This window comes from Symphodus melops (genome assembly GCF_947650265.1).
Source record: "Symphodus melops genome assembly, chromosome: 12".
Classification (NCBI taxonomy): domain Eukaryota; kingdom Metazoa; phylum Chordata; class Actinopteri; order Labriformes; family Labridae; genus Symphodus; species Symphodus melops.
The window spans coordinates 11,079,227-11,106,833 of NC_136702.1; the positions used below are offsets into that span (position 1 = coordinate 11,079,227).

The 27,607-nt window shown below is 37.6% G+C and overlaps 1 protein-coding gene across 1 annotated transcript; it reads right to left on the minus strand.

The window, feature by feature from the left end:
- Window positions 1–779: 779 nt before the first annotated feature.
- On the minus strand, window positions 780–27,601 carry scn1laa (sodium channel, voltage-gated, type I-like, alpha). Its single transcript, XM_079356979.1, is given in 28 exon segments — window positions 780–4,061; window positions 4,168–4,438; window positions 4,539–4,643; window positions 4,805–4,939; window positions 5,647–5,703; window positions 5,780–6,049; window positions 8,279–8,401; window positions 8,522–8,695; window positions 8,843–8,997; window positions 9,094–9,223; window positions 10,684–11,154; window positions 11,273–11,629; window positions 11,736–11,909; window positions 12,016–12,254; window positions 12,338–12,455; window positions 13,903–14,274; window positions 15,544–15,813; window positions 16,022–16,228; window positions 17,776–17,917; window positions 18,001–18,064; window positions 18,437–18,664; window positions 19,178–19,269; window positions 19,871–19,999; window positions 21,403–21,483; window positions 21,596–21,609; window positions 21,612–21,734; window positions 22,221–22,537; window positions 27,395–27,601. Coding segments are annotated over 27 exon segments (5,937 nt in total). The 5' UTR covers window positions 22,485–22,537; window positions 27,395–27,601; the 3' UTR covers window positions 780–2,889.
- Between the last annotated feature and the right edge of the window lie 6 nt (window positions 27,602–27,607).

A 27,607-nucleotide genomic window follows, 5' to 3' on the forward strand; every position in this document is an offset into this window, starting at 1 on the left:
CCATTTACCTTGTATGCGGTGTCTCTGGCAAATTCCACAAAGAGCTGCTGCTCCTGTGGCAAGAGTCCCTGCATAGGGCAAAAAGTTCGGCAGAGGAATGTCGAATGTCTAAAAGTTCTTCTCTGGTGAAAGAGACCAGAGAAGGGGAGCAACAACTATGACAGAGCACAGTATTGTGGCAACCATCTGCGGTGCCATCTCACCACATATTCAGCTAATGGACCTAGAGAAATAGTTGAGATACAGATGGACAGCTCACTCCATTAAGTCTTTAATGTGCGAGGCATCACAAGGTTGTTGACGAGCAGAAATAGCCGATAAAGCCTCATCTTGACTTTTGAGCTTGAGAAGATGTAAATGAGAAACATCAAAAAGCCAAACATGAAAAAAAGCCATGGCCAGATAAACCACAGTTGCCAAGGGTGACGCTGCCTGATTCTGGGATCTCTGGATTGGTTCTTGTATATAAAAGTATGTTCATATTTGTATGCTATATAACAAAAAAAATTTTTTTTAAAAGAGAACTCTGGAACGAAACATTATGGACACTAAATGATAAAGCTCATGTTCTCACAAGCTTTATAATGGTATTTCTGAGCGAAAAACTGACATTTGGTTTTCTTTTTGAGTCTATATTTATTGACTGATTGGATGTGCACACAACAAAAAGAAATATAACTTAATTGATCTAAAACTGAGAGGAATTATTGAAATTACACAAATACTAGTTAAATTAAAAAATAAGTCAAATATTTTGGGCAAACAGTAAAGGCTGATCTAATCAATTAACAAAGAAACCAAAGACTTAAAGAGACATACACAATGTAGCTCACAGTTCCACTGGAGTGTCCATGATTAAAAGATAATTCTCATTGAGAAAAGAAATCACAACTAAAAACATACAAAGCATGACTCAACCTTTAAGCAAATCCACTTATTCTAGAACTTCTACATCTGATCATGCTCCCGCAGAAGTAGCATACATAAACAATGCTAAATATCTTTTATATTGCATCGTAGAATAACAATTACGCATAATTGAGGTACATGTAATTTTTAATTATTTTTTTTGCGTTTCAGTGAAATGTGTTATAGCAGTGCATGCAGTTTATTTGTACACTACAAGCAGTATGCATAGAATAATGGCTGATGTAAAATTCTTAGTAATTAAAACATTCTCTCATTATACACAATGTATAGTGTAAATATTGGTCATTTGAGTTGCATGCAAAATATTTTAATGTAAATAGAATCATGTTTTATGCCAACTGATGTAGTTTTAACAAAGTATACGGTGAATTTAAAACAGTATGAACAGACAAAAAATCAATCAAGTGCTACTAAATTGTAACAAATTTCCAGGGGCACATGGGATGAGTAACGTTATGTTCTGACATCTTTCTTTCACCTCAGATATTTGTCAGAATAAAGAATTAGAGGCAAATAAAAACATACATGAAAAGCACATACATAATAAATCAAGCAACATTTTTCAAATCCCAATGTCCAAATAAAAGTAAAGAATAGATTACACACCATATAATATCACTTACTATCAAACGTTGTCTTATGATGAAAACGTTACCACCAGTACATCCATTTCATCTAAAAGGGAATGCTCCATTGCCTTGAGCAAAAACGTGAGGTTATTCTCACATTTTCAGCTCTAATTGACAAACTTTCTTGAAAGATTTTCAAGGGGTGGGGAGGGGGAGATAAAAGATCAACATAATTAGCCAAATTGGCAATGGCACATATATAGCACACAGCAGGTTGAGAGGAAATATGTAAAATATTTTATGGCTCAACAAATGTTAATGTGCAAAATGTCTTTTCATTGTTTCTGCTTATTCATAATAAAACATATGCAACCCACTTGGCTGAATTTCTTTGGACTGTATGCTCACGTAATGTTTCCTTAATGTCTTAAAAACAACCATGTCATGATTTTACACTGTGTATGAAAACATGAAAAGCCGATTGTAAATAGTACAATCTAACATGCTTAACCATGGAGAAACATTCATGCAGGTCTACATTTCCAGTCAACTGCAGCAGCTCCAATGTGGCCTCTTTGATTTGTCAAGCTATCAGTTAGCACAATTAGCTTTAAAGTACTTCTGCTCATTGTTAAGACTACCACTTAAGGAAAAGAAAGCCTTTTAAAAGAGTAAAAAAATGTATAAAAACTCCATTCATTAAACCATAAACTCTTGAAGTAATAACATAAAAACATTATTTTGACTTGAAAAATAAAGACATACAACAGTCAGTGATATAACAATAATTCAAGACACTGGTTAGCAGACTAGCTGCACTCCACCATATTAACATGGCAGCCATTGTCCTTTGATACCACGGTCATGATGTGAAGCTCAAATGCTGTTATAACGTCTAACATCTGTGTATCACTTAATCAAGTTATTTTTGAACTTGAAAATAGTGCCTAATGCCCCTTTAGATTTTAACCATTTATTGTATTTTCAGTTGAATGAGAAAAACTTTTAGACACCGTGCATTTACACTTTTTTCAACCCGAAACCTACAGAAGCCTTAAGCTTTCCAGCTTCCCACATCAAACCAGAGGAAAATGGCCACCACAAATATGGTCAATAAAAGTTATAGCTTTAACCCAGTGCGTCCTTAAGAACACTTACAATCCCAACAGCCAATAAGGCATCCTTGCTCCTGAACAAAGCCCACATTGTCCTTCATCAGCCTGAATGAGCTGCAGGTTTAGGAATGAACCTTTAGACTCAAAGAAGCAGGGTTAGTTTGGCAAGGATAGCCATACTAATGAAGGAAGTCCAATGGATGTCTTTGTTTCTGTCATAAGATGTAAACATTTAGTCAATAATAAAATGTCCTTGATGCAACTCCAGCATATATTCATATATCTTGCTCCCTGACATCTTTGCCAACAACCTCTTTTTCACTTTTGTCTTTTTCATACTTATTGTTTCCATTCATTGTCCCACTGTTACATGCTTGCTGAGGGGCTGTCGGAGGTGTTAGTTCGATGCTAGAATTTTCTTTCAGTTTGTCTGGGAGAACATCCTCATTGTCATCCTTTTGAATTTTATCACTGGATGCATCAAGGTACTCAATGGCAGCCTTTCTGATTGCATACTGTCTGTATGCTCTCTGGATGACCACAGCTGACGTGTCCTCCTGCTTACGCCGGAGGGTGGTTGTAATGGGTTCGTAGGACATTTTGGAAGGATTGGAGGCCATGAAGCGTTCTTCCATCTGAGCCCTTAAAATGTCCATTTCCCCACTCTCGCCCAGGACACGTTTTGTGAATGCAAACAGGATGTCCAGGCAGTGAATTCGTTCACCACTAACCATGGGTAGATCCATAGAGATCAATTCGAGCTTGTTTGGCTTGGCTATGCGCAATGGTGGTTCCAGATCATCTGCAAAATCTGCCAACTTCTTGTACTCAATGAACTGAGTAGCGTGAGGATCAAACTTTTCCCAGACCTCATAAAACATCTCAAAATCATCCTCACTTAGAGGGTCCGCACTCTCCTCAGTTGCCACACCAAAGTTTTCCAAGATGACTGCAATGTACATGTTAATTACAATCAGGAAACAGATGATGATGTAACTCACAAAGAAGGCAATTCCCACAGAAGGGCTTCCACAATCACCTTTAACAAAACTGCCAGGATGCTCCTTGTTTCTGTCACAATCCTCTACGTCTTTGTTAAGAATTGGATCTAGTAAGTCACTCCAACCTGCTGATGTTGTGATCTGGAACAAACAGATCATGCTGTTGCCAAATGTCTCGAAGTTGAAAAGATCATCGATTCCTTTTTCCCTCTTGACGTACGCAAAGTTTGACATGCCAAAAATGGCATAAATAAACATCACAAGGAAAAGCAAGAGCCCAATATTGAACAAAGCAGGAAGTGACATCATCAAAGCAAACAACAGCGTGCGGATTCCTTTGGCACTTTTAATCAGGCGGAGGACACGGCCAATCCGAGCCAATCGGATGACTCTGAACAAGGTTGGTGACACAAAATACTTCTCTATCAGGTCTGAGAGAAACATACCTATGGAAAAGAGGAAACATGTAAAATAGAAATCTAGAAATAACACATGTATAGTGAAACAATGAATAACTCATATATTTGAGAGTAATAGTGAACAGAGTCATACCAATGATTGACAGGATGACCACAATGAAGTCAAATACATTCCATCCATTTGTGAAAAAGTAATGGCGAAGTGAGATCATCTTCAACAAACACTCTCCGGAGAAGATGACGATAAATACTACATTGATCCACCAAAGAACGTTGATCTTGGTTTCTGTCTGTTCATCCGTTTCCACCATCATGGCCACCATATTAAGCACTATTAGAACCATTATGACAATATCAAATGCTTGTTTTGTTGTCAGGTCAAAGATGTATCCTTGAAATTTGTTCTGAAATAAAAACAAATGTGGAGAAGCAAAGAAAGAAAGAAATTCTTTAATATAAAAATTATTAATTGAGAAAAATTGTGCTTTGATTAAAGTAACATACTGATGGTCTAGGAATAGGTTTTTGTGGTTTCTTTGACCCCAACTTTTTCATGGCATTGTAGTATTTTTTCTGTTCTTCAGTCATAAAGATATCTTGACCCCCTAGGTAAAGAGGCAATGCAAGACAAGTTTAATCACACGTACATTTATTGCAAAGACACAGCCGAAATAGGATTTTTACTTAAGGAAGACATTGTTGCTCTAGTATCATTTCAAAGCTTTGGTTAATACATCAAATTTTAATTAGAAAGCTGATTTGATACTTATCTTTTTTTTCTGTTGATTGAAATTGTCTATGATGACACCAATAAAGAGATTAAGCGTGAAGAATGCTCCAAATATGATGAAAACAACAAAATACATGTACATTTTTAGGTTGATCTCATATTCAGGCTGTTCTCCCTGAAAATAGAGATATTAATACGTTAAAATTATATATTTTTTAATCCCAGCCACGGCTCATTTGGCAACTGTTGAAAACAAATCATACATCAATGTCAGAGAACACCAAGGATTCAATGGTAATTGCAAACTCAAGTGGATTTGATAACAGTTCTGACAATATAATAAAAATCCATTATTGAATATTGATGATGATCATTCTACAAACATTACAAATGTGTTACACAAAAGCTGGGCATACAAATCAAGAGATCTGTCTTTACTAAAGTCAGTACTTAGCATTTGAGATTGACAGTTTTATTTTCCCCTCAGTGGAACTATATGCAATTGACCTTTTTCTTTTTCAACTTCTGATATGAGTAGTGATGCTGAGCATCTAGCCAGTGAGTTTGCGTCCCATGTACAGGGGTTATAGGCCTTCGAGCAGGCGACCTGGGTTCAAATCCAACCTGCGGCGCCTTTCCTGCACGAAATAAACTCTCTCCCCTGATTTCCTACTCCATCTACTGTCCTAGCCAAATAAAGGCAAACGCTTTCTTTTTATTCTTCATATTTGGCTTTGTTTTAAAAAAAGTAAGCCACGATGATATTACTAATGTGGTTTGATGTCACACACATGCATCGCTTTTTTCTGTGATACTGAGGCAGAAATAAAGTGATAAAAAACTGTAGCAAACAAGATTAGCTAGTCATGAACTTTTGATTACCCTGTTTTTAGAGTCCACTGCAGCGTACATGATATCCATCCAGCCTTTGAATGTAGCCTGTAAAAAAATGAACAATATAAGAGAAGAGTGCATGTTGTGATACTACAACTTGCATATTTTACCTCACACTTACCACTTCAAGCAGTGCAAGGTAACCAAAGCCAACATTGTCAAAGTTGACTTTTATGTTTTTCCAGCGACTATTTGTTTGATTTTTACAGTCAGCCTCGTTTTTCACAATTGTTGTATTGAAAATTTCATCTGTACTTTTGTTGACACAACGGTAGAACTTCCCCGCAAATAAGTTGACTCCCATGATGCTGAAGATGAGCCAGAAGATGAGACAAACCAGCAGCACATTGAAAATGGAAGGAATGGCTCCCAGTAGGGCATTGACAACCACCTGCATATCAACACAAAAAATACGATCCGTGATTACAGCAGGAAGAGATCATTAAATGTAGATCTGATGTATAACACTGTATACTGTGGTGATGGTAAGAACAGGAGAACACAAGAGTGAATGTTTCAAAACCATGAGCTCATCACTGCTATGACAAACACCGAAGCTCAAACACAACGATAACTGCATCTTATTAGCGGGGAAAGAAATAGGAAAGGAGGCAGGACAAAAATGCAATGTATCTAAGAGTATTGGGTATCTATGGGGGTACTGCTAAATTGTATAGAAATATTGAAACAGAACACCTTGTAGAGGCGAGATGACACCACAAATTGTGCTTACTGTAAACAGAAACATAAATGAAACATGAAGAAATCATGTGAAAGAGCAAACAATATCCAAAACATTGAAATAAAATAGAACGCTAATGTAGGGCTAATTATGCACATGACGAGCTGTTCATGAAAATAAGGGAACACACGTGACTACGACATGAGGAAAGACCATCATCTTCACAGTGCTGTAAATCTAGACCACCACAATATGAAAGTAGCTAATCAATACATGCTATATTGATTCCAGCAGCTGGCAACTGTCCCCCTACAGTTACATAAGTCATCAAACAAAGCAAAGAAAAACACTGCAAAATACTTTTTTATTTTGTTTCAAATTAAGGGAATAGTTGTTTTCACTTTCAAGTTTCAAATTCTGGGAATAGTTGTTTTCACTTTCAAGTTTCAAATTCTGGGAATAGTTGTTTTCACTTTCTTGCTTAACATTAGATAGGATGATGAATATCAATCTCTTGTTTAGCTGTTAATCGTGAACATGAAACAAGGAGATTTTAGCTTAGCTTGGCATTAAGACTGGAAACCAGTCCACACAGCTGACCAAGCTATATGCAAATGTAACACAGTACAACTAGTGGCAATTCTGGATGTCATGTTTTAAGTTGTCTGTCACTTTTAAACAAGAAATAGGTTGTGTTAAGTCTCTTGATTATTCACGAGTGTGTTTTGGGCAAAAACATGAATGAAGTCATTTAGAGCCTCTCCCATTCTCTGTGTGTTGGCAACAATGCAGTATTAATATAATATTGGCCTTGTTTAATAGACCATGTTTAAGTCATTACAGAGCTTTTTTTCTGCTCTTCTTACACTGTACCCCCATACACAAAACACAATCTCAGGCCATTATATGAAATATTGTCATGAGTGGATATTGCAGTCAGGATCTATAATAAGGATGGCCGTGAAACTCCCAACTCTTTGTTGCCGGCTAATATGGCTGTATTCATCACTAAATGCATAGTCTCATTGTACAGCGAGTATAAATATTTGAGGACTTAAATTGCAGGTGAAATTTTAAGTTATTTTCATGACTTACATTGGTTGTGTCCTTCATGTGTGACTGTACCATTGAGTCTGTGTGTTCCTTTAATGTATGTTTTAGGGTGTATTCGCACCAGGAACGTCCTTTAGTTTGCTTTCTTTGGTCCAGTTCAAATACAATGTTTCTTTTTGGTTTGGCGCGGTTCGTTTTCACAAGAGGCGCAGAATTTGGAAACAAAACCATGTGTACAAAGATCCTTGGACAAAAAGGTCTGGGGTGGGGTAAAGAGGTAATCGCAAAGTGAAAGTAAACAATCATGAAGATCTTGTGTGCTGCACTCATTGTTCTGCTATTGATTCCACTTATACAGTTGCAAACATCTGCAGAGCATTTTGAGCAGCAAGAGCATTTGATACAACGTCGGTTTAATAATGCAATGCTCCATTTTGCAACAACAAAGACGTGCTGCAAGAAGGCTGCAGCACAATTAATGTATATGTATGTATATGGGTATGGGGGGGATGACTATTGCATCACTCAGAAACTAGAAATGAAACTTGTGCGGTGCCTCTTGCCTTTGCTTTGTGTGGGGTGAAATACAGGCCTTTGTTTTTTTAATACTTTTTTGCAGGTTAATTAATGGAGAGTAGAGGTATCCTAAACTTGTGTCCTATTAGTTGAACAGATGACAGCTGGAGAAAAGGGTCAGGGAAGAAGAGGATTGCTTTATTTACATGCAACACATTTTTTAAGGGGATTAACTCAATAGGTCAAGCAAAGTCTCGAACCTTCATATTGCTTTTGGACTCCAGAGTCTGTTTTCTGAACAGTGTTGTGAACTAGTATCATACAGTGCACTGCAACTCAGAGTGGTCAAGGGTATCAAGTGAGTCTTACCCTCATGCCTTCAAATCGTGACAAGGCTCTCAGCGGCCTCAGAGCTCGCAGTGTTCTCAGAGACTTGAAGGCACCAATATCAGAATAGTTCATGGCGTTTGCTACCAAACTAACCAGTGAGACCTAGAACACAAGCAAACACAGATGTTTAGTCATTCGCAGGGCACCTTAACAGAACATTTTCAGATAGTATGACTCTCAAAAGAAAAGTATTTGTGTGTAAGAAGATGTGCTTGTGCTTACATCAACTATAAGGAAGTCCAGCCAGCACCAGGCATTTGTGAAATACTTAGCAAATCCATACGCCACCCACTTCAGTAACATCTCCAGGATAAAGATATAGGTGAAGATTTTGTCGGCAAACTCCAGTACTGTTTTAATAGTCTTCCTCTTTTCAATGTAGACGTCTTCAAAGGCCTGGACATAGAGGCAGAGAGTATATCGGAAATAAACAGACTTTTACAAAGGATTTCTAAAACATTTAATACTAAAATATGTCAAAAGCCAGTAAACAAAAACAATAACAGCAAAGGCTATATTGACATTTTCTACCAATGCCCTCACCAGTGCTCCACTGCTGAGCAAGATCATAAATATGATGAAGCTCTCAAACCAGTTGTGCTCCACTATCCGGAAACAGGTCTTTCTTAGAGTCCACCACATCTTCCAGCGGCCCACTTCCACATTAACTTGACAGCAATTGTACTTTTGCACACAGACTGTGATGAAACAGAGGGGAAATAGTGAATATTCAGCATCATAAAACGTTTCTCATTCAGGCCAAAGCAAGTGGCACTGGTTGTATTGGTCTATACCTTCAGGAAAGCAAGAATCTGGCTCCATAGTTTCTTCCAATTCAAAGTCGTCTGACTTTCCCTCTCCATCTGCCATACCGTCCACTGTGCTACCCTCAGAGGAGCTAAACTGACCATCGTCTTCTATAGGCTGCAGATTAAGCAGAGTAAAAACAAATACGGTAAGCAAATGTAACAGATACATGCCAAATGTAGGCGCTGAAATGCCTAAAACATGCTTGTCATCATCCTTGCATCCCATATCGCTTTAAAAAGGTTACATTTAAACAGATGACTGCCTAGAACTTTTGATAGGAAGAAATGAAAAACAATTATAGACATGCACTCAGTTGAAAGCCAAAGATTCACTAGGACCATGCAATAATAACTAAATCTGCTATGACAATGTTTAACAAATCTCCTCTGCAATGTTTTAATTCTTTTAGCCCAAAGATACTCCTGTTAGATTCTTCTTAGGGGCCCACTGAACTGCCTTGTCAGCATGATCTGTTTTCACTGCAATTGTTTGCCATTTAGAGGCAAACAAAATATACACACTACTTGCCCCTTTTATTTAATAAAAATATAAAAACAAAACATATTTAATAAGGGAGAAAGAAATGATGAACATTTGAATGCTCGACACTGTTGTACAGTAACAACATGGTCTCTACTTCAGCCTGTTATTGTATGGCTTTCTACAGGGTGTGTCTGCTAATAGATGGGAGAACCGACTGAATGCCTTCATGGAGCATGCAGGAGCACTCGGCTACCCTGGGACCAGCTAATGCAGGGCAGGGAATGGAGTAAGCATGTTATTGTGAAATACTCTGAGCGTTTGGCTTGTTGGTTTGTTCTAGTGGGCGGGAAATGTGTTAGTTCATAGTTGTTTTCCATAGTGCAAAACCGCTCAAGTTTTTATCGACGACCCAGAAAAAAAAGAGATTAAAACACAAGAATTAATCATGATAAAATTAAACAGATAAAACCAAATAAAACTACAAGTGAAGTCAATGAGAAAAGGCAAACTGATTCTAATCCGTACACTGAGATAAGAACATGTTTTCCATTTTTGCAATTTTTTTTTGCGTTTTGCATTAAAAAAGGCGTAAACAAAAGTACAAATTCAGGACTGGAGATGGAATGAATAAGAACACAACATTAGTTTAGCGTTCTGATAAGTCTCTTAAGACTATTAGAGCATCTGCAAAGCTGCAATCAAGTACAACTTTTAAATAAATGGGCACAGAAATATTGACTGGAGATAAAAAAAGTCAGTACAAGTAAATAAGTACACAAGCTAAACATCCTTGGATTCAGCTCCAAAGCACTCAGACCTAATTTGCACATAATGTAATCTACAGGCTGTATTTTCCTGTCTTTATGGTTTCCTCATTCGTAAAGGGTTGTGGTATATGAGATCTTTAGGAGAAACATGATGTCACTTCCTCAGTCCTTATTGACATGGGTTGTGGGCAAAGTGCTTCAATAGATCACACCACTTAGACACCACATCAACAGATACAAACGCAGAAAACCACAACTGACTCTTAAATTCTTCATACGTCTTAAACATTAGTCCTGCGTAAAAAAAAAAAATAGCATCCCTACCACACGGCATCCAACTGCATCCGACGAGAGGCTGCTGAAGTCCTCCGTGTTTAGGTTTTCAAAGTCCGACTCGCCCACAGCAATGGGAACAGTCACAGTAAGACTGGGATTGTTGATGAATGACATTATTGAATCATCACTCTTGCTGTTCACTATGTATTTGTCTCCACTTTTGTCCACCCCGGTAACATCCCCATTTCCATTATTGGGAAAGTCTTTGATTATGTGGTTGGGGACACCATTGGGTCCTAAAGGTTTATGCAGTTCCTCCTGGGATTTGTCCTCCGCCTTCCCTTTCTTCTTATGCCTGAGACAGCAACGGCTATAGCGACTTCGAAGTACTAACTTAGCATAGGCAATGCCATTATGTATCCGTCCAATGGCAATCTGCAAATTGTTTGACTCGTCAACATCAGACGATCCCAGGTTGCTGAATGAACTTAGCAACAGGGCCAGGAACAGGTTCAGCACCTGTCAGATAAAGACAAGAGTTTGTTTAAGATGACATTTTAAAAAAAGTAGTCATACAAAAGGCACACATGTTAGACAAACTGAACTCATGATTTGACCATAAGAGATGATAATGTACCACAAGGTTTCCAATAACCATGACCATCATGTACACAATGAGGCACATGGCCGTCCCAGACACCTCCATACAGTCCCACATGGTCTCTATCCACTCTCCACAAAGCACTCGGAACACAATGAGGAATGAATGGAAGAAGTCATTCATGTGCCAACGGGGCAGAGTGCAATCGTCAGAGATTTTACACACACAGTCCTTGTAGTTCTTTCCAAACAGTTGCATGCCCACCACAGCGAAGATGAACACGATAATGGCCAGCACAAGCGTCAGGTTGCCTAACGCTCCCACTGAATTACCAATGATTTTGATAAGAGAGTTTAGAGTGGGCCATGATTTAGCCAGCTTGAATACTCTCAGCTGTAAAAAAAAAATACCAAAAAAGAAACATTATTTCCTATATTTTATATCTATAGACTCAATATACAGATACAAAATTGACAATGATGCACATTTAAAGACTTACCAATCTGAATGATCTCAGGACAGACATGCCACCCACTTTTTCCAAAAAAAACTCCATCAAGCTTAAACTGACAATGATCGAATCAAAAATATTCCATCCCTCCTGGAAGTAATAATATGGGTCCATCGCAATGATCTTAAAGACCATTTCTGCAGTAAAAATCCCAGTGAATACCTATTTTTAGGGGGAATAAAACAACAGATGTACCAAACATTGGTATATGCAAATTTGAGGGGAAAGATATTGCATTTGATAAAATTATATTTGATAAACTACTCACCACATTGCCTACATAGAGCATTTTAGAAAATCCTTCGCTCATTGGATGATGCTCCATGGCCATGAACAATGTGTTAAGTGCAATGCAGACAGTGATGGTTAGGTCTGCAAATGGATCCATCACTATCAGAGAAACCAACTTCTTGATCTTCAACCAGAAGGGACAACATTCCCAGATGAGGAAGGTGTGGGCAAAATCATACCAGCAAGGAGGACACTTCTGCCTTGACTCTTCAAGCTCTGATGCACACAGTATAAGAAATAATATAAGTATACTGTATATCAAATGTATATGTCATGCATGCCATGGTGAAAACACCTACCCCCCATTGTGCTTGTTATTACACTTGTAATACTATGCAATCTCTGTCGGGCGTCTGGGTCCTCGAGGAAGTCCATAAACTCTGGGTTTGATCCTCCACCTGTGTCAGTGGTGTCAGCCTGCAGATAGAAAGCACTCTTAAAGATGCAACTGTGCCACAGAAAGAAAAGTACACCCTAGTATATATATATAAATATTTTGAATAATAAGCTGCGAAAGCAAAACTATAAAAAAAGCAAAGGGAATTCTGTATAGAAATTTTCCACCCATGGTTTACAAGAATAAAGAAATATTTCAGTCAAGCCCAATGTTATAACCTGTCACAATAAAGATAAATGCCTGCCCTGGTACTGAACAAACAGGCATTTCAGAGGTTCAGAGTTGAGTTAGGAAATTAGTAGTTTCATCCTTAAGTCTTTAACACATTTTGAGATTTGCTCATTGCTTCTGTCTTTATGCATGGTAGCTATCAGGATGACAATTGACATTTCTAGTAAAATATCTCAACAAATATCAGATGGATGTTCATAAACCTCGGAACACATCATGGACCTAATATACAAATGGACACAGGAGCGTTCTCCCGTTTGACAAAAATTAAGCAAAAACACATCACATACACATTTTACTGAACAAAAATACTTCAAGTGGGTACAGTCCACAGCAGATTGGATTCTTTGTTAATTTGACACTCATGTTTATGGATGTTCAATGACTCTTGTGTTTGCGTTCATTACATATCATTTAACCATTTCTGTTATACTCTGCTAATAGTGTAAACAGCACTGCAGGAGGTGCATTTGTAAACAAATACCTTATCGTAGCATCAATTAACTAATTAACAACATTAACAATCTGACCATAAAACAAAATTGCATTCTAATAACTATCATAATAAAACTGGTTTTAAGAAAAAGATTAGTGCATTTTGTTTTAATAGTTTGACTTATCTACTATCTATTTCGATGGTGGGGTTTATGATGGCAGCTAGTGAGCAGGGGGAGATCTAAATCTTGTTGCTTTACTTGCATGTTATGTGCCCATGTGTAGCTGTTGTTAAGCTAAAATGCTCTAACCAGATGGAAATATAAGTAGTATTACTTGATGTAAGCATTTTTACTGTAAGCAAGTTAGCAGAGTAACATTTAATTTAATAAAGAGCGCTACATGCATTAGCACAACACAAAAATGTCATTTAGACGAAGAAAATGAAAGAAATGATCAATATACCATGCAAAATATTTCCTTAATTTTAAGGTGTGATTGCTCTTTTAGCATGCAATTTTAGTATGAAGCACAGACATCTGCTTGTAAATGTATCCACTTTGGCACCAACAAAAATGATCAATTAAAAAACGCATAGGCTAGGATATAGGTGTAGGCAATGTTTCATAGAAATGCATCCAACAGTTGGCATTTAGCATACCAATCACACTGAAACCAAAACATGCTAAATAGATGTGAAGTTAAAGTCAGCCCGTGATGGACAAAGAAAAGAAAAAAAAAAGAAAGAAAGAGCTATAAGCAAATGAAAAGGGCCATATGTTCTGGGTTCCCTTTTCTTACATTGTCTGCAGTAGAGGCCATATCTATCGTCACTTGTGGCACAAGGAGGCCAACTGGTGAAGATGGGAGTGAATTCCATCCCATCAGAGACACGACTCCATTGCAATCTACAGAGTTGTGTTTGATTCCATTTGTTTGTAGTAAGAAATTGGGCAAGAAGCTGCCCTGGCTCATACTGCTGCTGTTGCGATCACGACTGGTGGGGAAAAACAATGAGCCCCTCTGACTCAAGTTGTCGTCAAAAATGCTGTTCTCATCATCAGCAAACTCATTTTCTGACCCAATGTCCTGTGCGTGGCTCTGGAAACTGAAATTGCTGGTTCTGCTGTTCCTTCTGGATGAGAAGAGGGGGCCACGAAAACTCAGAAAGGACTAGAAGAGAAAGATATTCTTCAGTGGACACCTGATACTGCCTGTACAGAGACAGTCACATCGATGGCAACAATCAGTAAATATATAAAAAAGAGCATGGCCTGATGATGATGATGATGATGATGGTGGTGATGATGATGATGATGACGGTGATATTGATGATGAAAATATTCATGACCATGATAATGTTGTTGATGGCAATGATGACGTCAATGATGATTATAAGAATGATGAAGATAAAAAGATAATGATGATGATCATAAATATGATGATGATGATGATAGAGATGGTGTGGATCATGATGACGGCGATGATGAAGATGATCATAACGTTGATGTTGTTCTTAATAATGAAAGTCATAACAATCATATACCTTGTTAGAAGAAAAAAAAGCATCTTGATGATGATGGATAATCATTAGAATAAACAAAGTTGATGGCGTTCAAGAAGAAAAGATGAAGATGGGTTATGATGAAGACAATGATGAAGAAAAAGAAAAGATGTTTGTAACACCAGTATCAGAATAAACATCAATCACACAATAATATTCTAAAATCGAACACTTCCACGTTAGAACTGTCAGAATGAATTATTTATATTAAGTAGATTCAGAATAACCTAAATGTAATTCTATCTAAAAAGGTGCATATCAAGCTTTAAAGGGGACATATTATGAAAAATCCAATTTTACAGTTTTTTTATCAATGTTTGTTTGGGTAACCTGAGTGTCTATCGTTCCACAGAATTTGAAATAAACCCATCCAGTCCTTTGTTTGTGGTCTGCATAAGTCTTACTGCAGAGAGAAACATGCCCCCATTTTAAATTTTCTTAACTTGTGACATCACAAGTTGGACTGTGGTAAAAAAAAAATAAAAAAAAATACTTGCCCCTCCCTCCACCCACGGACTCCACCTCTAGCCTAGTGAAAAACTTTTCCACAGGTCTGCCATTTTTATTATCACTACAGAGGAGTGATGTCTACTGGGAAAACTCAGGGGGGCTCATTGCATTTAAAGAGACACACGCACCAAACGGAGCGTTCTGGGAAAGCTGGTTTATACAGAGTCCCAAACCTCCTCTGGTGCTTGATTCATGTTATATTTTGACCAAAACACATCACAGATGTTTCATTTAGTCCACAGGGGACTGTTTGAAAAGTGAAAAAGGGGGATAATATATATTCTTTAAACCAGGCAACATTTCTAAATTAAGAGGGAGATAAATATGACAGTTTCATGAACAAATCATACTGACAGAATGTACTGAACCTGATGTGCTGTCGAGCATTTCATGTCATAGTTGAGCAGGTTAGCGTCCACTGAGAAGCGGCAGTGAGCTTTATTTATGCTGTCCTGGCACTCCAAATTAGTAACCTTTTCATCAGCTCCTCTGCCTTGCTCCTCCTTTCTTTTCTTTCGCCTGTTGCGTCTCTCTTTGGCACTTTTGGAGCTGAGTTTGGAAGTGCCAGAAGAGCTCTCAGTCACTCCAGCTTTGTCGCCGACCCCTCCACCCTCTGCGGCAGCTACAGCAGCTGCCGCCTAGACCAGGAAAAAGAGATCAAAGGCAAAACAAATCATATAAAACAAATAGTTACTGTAATATTGACACCATGATATATATATATATACTATATTTAGTTAAAAAAAAGCCTTTGTTCATTTTGAATCCTACACTATATGTGTATATTTACATTCTGTAGTGATGGAACAAAAGTTGGTTTTATGTTGAGCTTCGATTTTTCTGTACCTGAGCTTCCTCTTGCTGCCGTCTCAGCTGCTCAAGCATAGCCTTATACTCCTCCTCCTTCTCCTCCGCCTCCTTTTTGGTGGCCTGGCTCTGCTCTTCATAGGCCATAGCAACTACAGCCAAGATCAGGTTGACCAGGTAGAAAGAACCGAGGAATATCACCAGCACAAAAAAGATCATGTAGGGCTTCCCAGCTGCCCGCAGTGTCTGGAAGGAAAAACTTTTTTAATGAGTTGCGCAATATGCAAGAAATTACATGGGTCGGCAGAGTGTTTGTATTTGCTTCTGCCCCGCTTATCACTACAAACATATATATTTAAAAAAACAATTATTCCAAAAAATAAAGCCCATAACTTTCCCCAGAATAAGGAACATAAATAAACAGCTGAATCTAATTTATAAGATGAAACTTCAGTTAAACCAAATTCTAATTATCACAGAAACATGGCAGGAAACAGTTGGATGTTTAACTATTGTTGTTGGTGGTATTTTACAGTTAAATATGATTTCTTCAATGAGAAATAGTAATTACTAAACATTTTACCTTCAGGAACTTTAAATTTGGTTTTTGATTTATTTTCAATCAAAAAAAAGCAAGAGAAAAAAATAAAAAAAGAATCGTATAGAAATCCACTGTTCTGCATCATGACCAAAACACAGACACATGAAAGGGCTTGTTCATAGTCCCCAAACAAGTAATGCTACCCAACTACAAACAGTAGTGGGAGCTTTGCTGTATTGGTGTTTGCTTTACCTGCTGATATTATAATGTTAACCAGCCCCATTCAGTTGATGGCTATCTGCCTTTAAGGCTATTCAAGCTGTGTTTACTTGAGTAACCGTGGGACTCATCTTTGTCTGTTGACCAAAATGCACCTGCCCTTCATTCAGAGGTTTGTTTAACCAGTCTTTAATGCCAATATTGTAATGCTAGAATGCTTTGTCTTTGAATAAGCCCCACCTTAACACAGGAAGCACTGCCTGTACATGTAGAGTATTTACAAAAGCATACTGCCACATTTTTATGAACCTGCCACTAAACCAGTTCAGCGTACATAATGAGCAAGCAGAAGACCAAGATTGAATCTATGATGGCTTATAAGGTCACATCTTTAAAGAAACCTGAACTACAAAGGAATATTTGGACTAAACATTAAATATCAAATGTATTGACTAAATAATTTAATCTGCAATTATTGGTTAGAAAATCCCTTTAGATCCCAACTTGTGAATTTTAAAATATTTAGATGATACGTTGTGGCCATACTTTTAGAAAAGAGAATTGTGTCTGTTTGTATTATGAATACAAAAAGAATCATTGCTTTACACATTTTCAAAAACATTACCTGTTCTCTTGCCCATCTTAGGGTCATGATAATTCCAGGATGTACACAGACAACTTAAATCAAAGTTTCCAAACTTTGTTTTTGATTTTGTAAAAGCCTATTTGTATAAATATCCTATCTGTACACATTCATAAAGGTATTCTTTCCTATGTATGTTTGTGTATGGGTTGATGTTCGACTGTATTACTGCACAATTCATATGATTCATCGATAAGAATAGATTCATATATTTCTCTCCTCTCTTTTCCATCCCTTCTTGTTCCCCTTTATTTTGCATATGCTGGAAAAACAGCATAATTAAACATAAATACATTTACATCATTTACACATAATTATTCTTTGAAGAAGTGATGCATTGTTTTCACTATACTCCTAAAGATGGCAGGGTTTTCTAATTCTACAGCATACCTGCTGGTAAAGGTTTTCCCAGTAATCCTGTGTCATCAGTCTGAAAAGAGAGAGGAAGGCCCAACCAAACGAGTCAAAGCTGGTGTAACCATAGTCTGGGTTTTTTCCAAATTTGATGCACTCGTAGCCTTCTGGACACAGCCTGCAACAAACAGATGCATCATATGAGAAATAAAATAACTCAATATTGTATTCATTCATCCGGTGGTACGGCAATAAGCTTACCCAGCTTCACTGCCTTTCCCACAAAGCAATGGATCTCGTTTGCCTGGAAGGAAGTAATGATTATCTGACGGGAAAAGGAGAAAAACTTTTATTATCTGCAGGGATTTTTCAGCGCAGAGGTTGCAAAGAAGTCAAACGTAGAATCCAAAAAAAATCCAAAGAAATACGATTAGAATAAAAGCACTTCAAATGCATTTAATACAAGAGTGCTGAAATAAATCATCTTTCTGTGAATGTTTAACACGGCGCAAGCGCAACCACAGATTATATTGAAGAGTAACTGACTTAAACTGAAAGTAGAGGCATAGTTTCAAAAGAAGTGGATAATATATCAACTTCTTAATCATCATGAGCATCATCATCCTTCTTATCATGAATATCTTTAATGGTTTGTAATTGTTTGTAAAAGTGCAAATTATTCAAATTTGATACTCACTCTTGTCAGATCTATATAACTCCAAGCTGAAGTTTCCATCCTTTAAATACATTTCAGTCCCATTTATTGTGGCATTATTGTGGATTTTTATGCACTTATTCTTTAAATGGCCCATAAACAGTTGTAACCCTATGAGGGCAAAGACGCTCAGACAAAAGACAGTGAGGATCATCACATCAGCAAGTTTCTTCACTGCCTGGAACAACGCTGCAACGATGGTCTTCAGGCCTGAAGGACAGTGCCACTTGTTAATCCAAATAATTGATTAAAAGACATGCACATGCAAACAATTCAAAGAGATTCAGTCGCTAGGCAAGTATTTTTTTAAATGAGTACTCCACCAATTTTGCATTCAATCCCTAAAATACTGGGACTCACAGTGGACATTTGAATGAAAAAAAAGAAAGAAAATAAGAATACAAGACATTGTATTTTTTGTTCCACATATTCTTGTATAAATAAGGAGCTTAAATTTCAAACAAGGCAAGAGTATTTCCAGAGAGCTTTGCTTTTTTAACAGTGGAAGCTAACAGGTGGCTAGACTAATCTGCGAGCTTTAAACTGAGATGTTGAGGATTGGAAATACTTGGTTTATGATAAATGGCGAAGCCAACATACGCACATGTCATGACATTTGCAGGAGGGAAAGATTTTAGAGGAGGGAAAGATCACAGGGAAGGTCAGAGCCTGGGAAAGTCTGGAAAAGGGGTTAGCTAACTTGTACTTGTTCCAACTGCTTACCTGGGATAACTGAAATAGCTTTGAACGCTCTCAACACTCTGAATGTCCGGAGGGCTGAGAAATTGCCAATGCCAAAAAAGTCTGTTACATACCTGCAGGAAAACATACAATTGATAGACTGAAACGTTATACATATAGACACCATTATTGTGTTGTAGTTTAGAGAGTATCAGGTAAAAAAGGTTAACTGAAGAATGCATAGTGGTGAAAGCTGAAATAAAGGGATGAGAAATAGGATTTGTAACCTAGTCCCGTAAAATACAAATTGACAGGATGAATCTGATGATTATCTATATGGTTTTGTTGCTCTTGTTTTTAGGTTTCCAAACTTTATTACTATTCCTTTGAAGAGAAGACCTCCTGAATATGTATCCATCCACAGATTAAAATAGTAACACATCCCAGATTGAGAAAGAACCCATTTGACTACTAATAAGGAAACTACACAACGGTTAGCGGCCTTGAGAATGAATTATGCGCTCAAAGTTCACTTATGAACTAATTAATAACTGATATTTTATATGTGAGTAATGGTTTCAAATGATAAAATACTTTCAACAAACCAGTAAACCAGTAAGGCATGACACTTGTCTGTCGTCTGCTTTTGCATCTTGAACACAGGCTTTATAGGAAAGGACCTTATGGTGAAATATGTCACAATTGTTCATGAATTATAATGACTGAAGTACTTACGCCATGACAATGACACTGAAATCCAACCAGTTCCAGGGATCTCTTAGAAATGTGAACTTCCCTATGCAAAACCCTCGGGCTAAAATTTTAATGAGGGATTCAAAGGTATACACTGCAGTAAAGGTGTACCTGTTGGAAACAAAATATAATAGTCCAGCTGAAGCACATTTTCACTGTGTAATAGTCAATTCATGAAATATATATTACTAGTAGAGGAACTTTGAGCCTAAAAATGTAGATCCTCTTCATCAAAGCAGAACAAAGGTAGAACTTAACCATATTTATTCAGGCCTTTAACATGTTAAGTTTATGAAATGGGAGGTTGTATACACATATTTTACTACAAAACTATCTTTGTTTTCTACAAAAAAGGTCAAATAAGATCTCACACATTTACACCATCATTAGAGTTTTAAAAAAATTCAAATGCCAGCTCCATCTGTCGCCTGTTAATCTACTTAACAAAAATAGCGACTATTTTATTATATAATAAATATATAATAAAATACAATTATATTATATAGTTTTTTTGTCTTCATCTATTGTTTGTGTCCTTCTTTTCACATCCTGCCTCCACTAGTTTGCTGTTAGGGGCCGGTGACATCAGAGGGTCAAGTTAAGAGTCAAATAACTTACTGTTATGATAAGATAAAGGTCTTAAGAAGATATAAGAGACAGATTTGGATGGTTGGTGTCTTTATTTTAAAGGCAGGGTTGGTCATTTTCGAAAACAAGAATGATTTTGAAAGTAGCATTTCCTCAGTGCTCCGTCTGTACCCACTCTCCCCCCTCTGTGCCACCTCAAAAGTCACACCCCTCACTTACATGCACAAGCGTCATTGGTCCAGAAGCAGATTTCAGCTCATGCTTTGAGAGTGGGCTTGAGCATGCATGAGGCAGAGAACGAGCAGGGAGACAGGGAGGCCCGATTGGTTCATCCAATTGGTACCTCTTGGGAGACATTGATCAAACTTTAACTGCTACAGCAGACATATTTTCGTCATTCCTTTTTCAGAGCAGAGAGCACATTAATTATTAATGTCTGTCAGGGCCTTAAGACAATTTCAACCAAAATCTTAAAGTGTATCCGGAGAAAATGACAGATGTTGATATACATACCTTTTTTTGTTTCCAAATTCAATTTTGCCTAAACTACATGCATGTTTAAGTGTTTATGTTTCAAAAATGTAAAATGGTACTGATGCAAACTTTACTTAATAGCTATTAATAATAATGCTATGTGAACATTCAGTTCAAATTAGGCAACATACTGATCTTGAATTCCAAAAATAAGTGTGATACAGCAGGCGCTGTCCCTCCTGAAGAAGCCCTTATTTTCAGTTTTCAGTAAGAAAATTTTAGTTAAACGTATTTATACAACCATCCATTTCATAAACTAGACTTAATTAAGTAATTTAAAAAAGCATTGCTGCACTTTATTCTACCTCAGGTAGGGGTGTTTGGAAAAACGAAAGCCTTTGGGGGGGCTGTTCCTCTACTAAACCTGGTATTTAGTGTATGAGAAAACTTACTCGACATTTTTTCCCCACTTTGGCAGTTCACTCAGAGTCATGAATGCACAGTTGGCAAGAATAGTGCACATAATCACCACACTGAATAATTTGCAGGTAGTTGTCAAGGAAGCCAGGGAGCTTAATGAATAACTATATAATCAATCTTATCTAGCAGGGCAAACATTGAGGACTTATATCGCATATCAGATACATGTCTTTTGAAAAGGATATTTGTGCACCAAAATCTTCATTGATATTCTTCTTATGGGGTTGAAGGGGCTCAGAAGGTACAAGGCAGGAGCGGCGTTGAAGCGGAAGATGAATTTTCCTTTGTTTATAACTATGAAAGTCTGAAAAGAAATTATAGATATGAATACAATAGACAGAATTCATTTGATTAGGGTTTACAAATACACCTAAAGGATAGTTTCAAATAGAATTATTCCAAAATCTATAACTGTGTTTGTCAAATGTAGATTCAGGAATGAGCAGGAAATGAAACAGCCTGTTCACACATATTTTCCTTCCCTCTTGCTTCTTCTACGTGTGTTGTAAACACATCATCACAGAACAGCTAACTTGTAGTATCTACATATATCTGTACGGGTCCAATTGTTGTACAATCAGTGAAATAAGAGCCTGTTGTCATTTACTTTGGTACACACAAGTAGCCTGTGGGATTCACAACTTTATATGGCACAAGTTGCACCATATAAAGTCTATCTGGTATCATTTTAAATGATGTAATTAAAAACACCAGTCTGAGTATAAGTATCGTAAAAAGTCCCATTTACAGTATGTCTACTTCACCATTCATGGACTGTTGTATAACCTACTTTTTGATTACAGTAGAAGGGGTCCAGGTCCTCCAGCGGTGTCGACACCATGCCATTCGGAACGTCCCCGTACAGTATAGGGAGGGATTTGCCTGCCTCCAGGTCACGGCTGGGCTTGAGCTCGTTGTCATTGTTGCGGTTTTTCTTCTCCCCCTTGGGCTTCTTGGACGTCTCCTCGGCGATCCGCTTCTCGATGAGTTTGAGGGACTCACGACTAAAGTGACGGAAGCTGTCTATACCTGGTGGTACAAGCAGCTGTGCCATCTTTTCATCCTGCACCTTCAGAGTGAACAGCTAGCCTCCAACATGGGAAAGGCCTGCAGGGTCAGATAGGATAAGGATAATGAACATGAACACACACATAGGCTGAAATACACACACATGCATAAACAGGAACCTATGAACATGCATTCATTCAGAGTGAGGGGACTGCGCACAGCGAACTCTCCAGAGCAATGTTGGGGATTAGTGCCTTGCTGAAGGTCAGCTGGGCAGTGCTCAGGAAGTGGACTGAAACCTTTCCAGCTACCAAACCAATTTTCAGACTTGGTCTGTGACGTGATTTGACCCTCCGTTTACCAACCCATGTCCCTACAGACTGAGCTACTGCCCCCTCTATTTCATAAACCAACATAATATGTTATCTTGTTGGGATCCAGTCATTCAAAGAAAGTATGTTTGGTACTATATTTCTGTTGGAAGATGAGGAGTGCTTTATAATGAGAGGAAGGTGGGTGTGGTTCTGTTCTGAGAGATCATCATCTCAGGAAGCGGTAACCTATAATGAGCCTATAGAGGCCCGTCATACACATACATTTTTGCCAGCTATGGTAAAATTAGATCTAATTATCTGCTCCACTGTAGATAAAATTAAGATTTGACTTGACAATGATCAATTCCAGGTAAGACTTGGCTCCTTCCCTCCATCCCTCAAAATGAAAAGAGTCCAGTTCTCCCTCAGACAGAGCAGAGGGAGGAAGAGATTCATCCTGCTAATAGGCCTGCCTGGTATAATGTGTGAGGCAGAGATATGCAGTATTAAATATGAATGTACCACAGGCTGTACTGTCTCTCTGGGTGCCCTGCCCCTGAGAGCTTCTTTCTGATCTGAATGCAATATTGTAATAGAATACTTCCACAAGCTGTGATGCTACAAATCAATCACAAACACACAGGTAAATCAACTGAACACAGCATAGGATTGTTAAACTTCTGTCACCTGTACAAAAATGGCGAATTAGTATTAGCCTACATTTGTCTGGATACCATATCATTGCAACTTCTTAAACATTGCTTTGTACTGAATATTGTAATAACATATATAGTTATTAATTAACAGGACAGGTCATAAAAACCTGACATAAATATGCCTAACATTTCATATTTGTGTAACAGTCAACACAGTCCAACTCAAACATTGTAACAAATATTTTGAGTCATAAAACTTGGCAAACTGAAAGTTGGTTTTAAAAAAAGCTTAATTTGTAATAACAATAATATTACTACAATAATGTATATAATGAAAAAAATGATGCTTGGCAATAAAGGTCGCACATACACATACTCCTATTCAACAAGTTTAAACAAGTCTCACAGGTTACCTAAACCTTTCTGTGAAGTTTCTTTTTTTTTAAATCCACTCTGATCCTATATTTTAGCATGCGTATAAACCCCTTTATGTCAGCCCTGTTAAGGACAGGTTGTTTCTGTGTCTATAGCTTTAAATGCAAGTGAGCTGTATCTGACCACACCCCTCTATTGAAGGGAATGTAGCTTTAGCTTTCTTGCACCATGCCATGTGGTTTACGATGTGAAGTCCTACTCAGAGTGTAGGACAAACTGGCTGTGGGAGTTTCACCCACCTGGGGGAGCAGTTACTCCCCTTTGTGATGTCATAAAGAGAAAATCTCCAATCGGCTTGTTTAAGCACACATTTTCTGCCGTCATCTCTGCACGGAAATATCACAAATCCCACTTTGTTGTTCATCTAATCTAATTATGTCATGTCAATGTCAAATACAATTCAACATAACTCCAAAATGTGACAAAATGTGTCACCCAGAACACCGAAAGACCTCATATACACTTTATATACACTTTAAATTCTATCAATCTGTGTCTATCATCAATGAGGCCATGCAAGAAGGAAGCTCCAACACATGCTTACGGTATATAAAAATTAAATTAAAGGGAAGCATTTGTGAAAAGATTTCAACAACATTTCTAGTCATGTTTCTTACAAAACACTGATAAAAGTTTAATGTTAATACAGTGTTTTATAGCAAAGTATGTGTGTTAATCCTTTCTGGCCTTTTATCGGGTATACAGTGAGAAGTGCAGTGTGTCTAATATACTCACTCTTTATTGGATGATATTGTTCATGGCTAAACTACTCAGTTACAGTTCAAATGTTCTTCACATCGTGTTTCTTCTGCATCTTGTTCACTAATGAAACCTCTCTACGGCATAATCATTTGAAAACAAAGTCCCTTTATATATTACTACTAAGGTACCAAACTATTTAAAAACAATATGGTCTTGGTTGAAAACAGTAGACCAACATTTAGTTAACAGAGAGAAAAGAAGTGTGTAATAACTACCTGGAATTAAAAAAAAGATACTACAAACGTTGATATTAAGCCAACTGTAGCCAACAAGGTCAACCTGTCATGTCTAGCCCCTAAAGTGGTATGCATCAATCTGTCAATCTGTTCCCCACTCATTACACACAACGGGAGATATGAGCTGCCACTTTGAAGCTTCAAATAGGCCCACTTCACTTTATCTGCAACCTGTCGGCATCATGACCTCACGCAGACGAACCTAAAATGGAGTCTTATGTTTCCCTTGACTTTCGCTGGAACACAATGTCAACACGTTAGTTTGGTATTCACCCTATGGTGTCCTTCTGTTCAGCTCTAAGTGATGTCTTACCTCCTCCTCCGTCTCTGCCTGATTCACCTTTAAGTATATTAAACACTAACGCAGTGTGAAACAGAAGCTCAGTTTCAATATTTAATGTTCATTTATCATTAGAAACTTAATTTCATTGACTTCAAAGTACTTCCAGGTACTTAGATGAGGTTAGAGACAGACTGAAGGCTGCTGCTTCTATATGCTTCCTAATGAAACCAATGGAACCAATTAAAGGATAAAGATACTGTTATTGTCTGTGCTGTTGATGTTTCCTGAACCACCAGATTTCTCTATCTTCTTTATCCACACATTTAATTGATCACTGAGAGCAGACTGTAAGCTCCAAGCATGAGAGAACAAAGAGAGGTTCACAAGAAATGTGTACTTTAGCCACTTAAATAAGTCCACATACAACTATATTATTTGTGGTTATTTTCATCACTTCACCATGAAGTCAGCAACCCTTTCATTTGGAATGATGTGTTTTAACTTCAAACCTATAACATGGAACCAGATCAGTTGTTTGGGTCAGCAGTTATTAAAAAATATAACACATGAAATACATTATTATGGAAAGGATAGAGAGCACTGTAATGAACCAGTGAACAAAGAGTCATTTTTCAAACGTATTACTGGATCAGTGTTGCTCATATTGTGCTGATGTTTAAATTCAGGGCAGTTAAAGCCAGTGCTGTCTAAGGACACCTTAAACAACCCCTCTTTGAAATCCTGAATTATAATTTTAAAGGCCCTCAGTCAGTCTGTTAAAGTGTTACAGACACTTTGAAAGAATTTCTTCCATTCCAATGAGAGACATTATCACTCACACCATAGACACAGGCATACCAAGTGGACATCAGTTCATTTTTTTAAACAACTTTCGATTGTCAGAGATCATCACTATAAAGTGGGCTTTTTAGCCAATTCATTGTTTTTGTCTGATGTGAAGTAAAGAAGGCAAATACAATTTAGCAGATTACCTCAGGCTGTTAAAACCAAGAGCATTCAGCAAAATTAAACACTTTTTTTTTTTTAAAGCAACATCTGGTTTATTGAGCGAGCAGGACCTAGTTTTACAGCCCTGACATGGGAAGTTTTTAAAAAGTGATTCAAGAGACCTGAGGTACAGTTTTACAACCATTGGGGGAAAAAAGCACAGAGTTCCTTATCATGTTCACTTCTCAAAGTACTCAGGCTCAACTACTGTCAAAAACACAACCTAAAAGAACCAGTGTGGTTCATACTTTTTTGATGTCAGTCAGTAAAAAACACACATGCCCGTTCACTCACAAGACATTTTGACAATAAACTTTCGTCCAATAATGAGCTACAGATTACAGGAAACAATGTTTTTTGGCTTCATTCCAACTACAACACAGTTTTTGGTCACTCTTGGCCTGTTAAACTGACCACCACAACAAGCTGGACTGTCGGCTTCTGGTCGTATGGTTAGGCTTAAAACAACAAATTCTTTAAACTTAAATATTCAGCACATGTAGGCCCACACAGAGTTATCCCAAGGTTCGTATCTCTGGGCTCCTAAGGGACCTGCACACTCACAGTTCTTAAGTGCTCACAACTAATGCTCTCCGCTGCCTCTCACAGACTACAGTATCAGATCTTGCCCATTCTGGGCGTTGGCAAAATAGCAGGTGATGAGGTTTAATCTCAAGATTAAATCCATGTTTTTATTGCCATGATTTACACCCAGCTTCACTGTGTGTGTGTGCACATGTTATGATTGTAGACAAACAACACAGAGTAGCCTGTAATTGACAGCAATCTAATAACCACGTTGACAGTCAAGTAAGCAGGAAGTCGTCTAAGATGGAGCGTGGGCTAATAATTGCTGCCATGCCCATTAACTTGTGTAATATGTTGAAGCCCATGATTTGCACTCTAGTCTTTGGCTATATGACCAACAGGAAATCAATCACTTTTTTCCACACGGGCCTCCCCCAGCACAGTAAAATGATACAGATGACGTTTACAAATATGACAGATCACAGAAAGGCTCTATGGTATTAAAAAAGGTTTAAACCTCTCAGGCACTGCACTTTTTATAGAACAAATAAACATAAAACATTTCAATAAAAAAAACAAAAAATTCTCACTGGAATTCTGAATGTATATGTCACAATTTATAGCCTACAGATAGATAGATAGATAGATAGATAGATAGATGTTTAAAAATACACGTTGTTTATTTTGCTTGGGAATTTTCTAAGACAAACTTTTAACAGATTCTTTTTACTCACCTTCAGTGTTCCATCCTCGACAAGTGGAAAAAAAAAACCGTAGAGGAAGACTTTCTGCGATGGAAAAAAAGGCTTTGACAAGAACTTGTCCGTTCGTTTAAAGACTTTGAAGCACTTCGGTTAATTTCCACGGCTTGGACGGAAGAAAAATAAAACATAGAAGAAGAGCGTGCGTTATTTCATCCGCCCCTCCGCGCAGAGTCAGAGTACTGT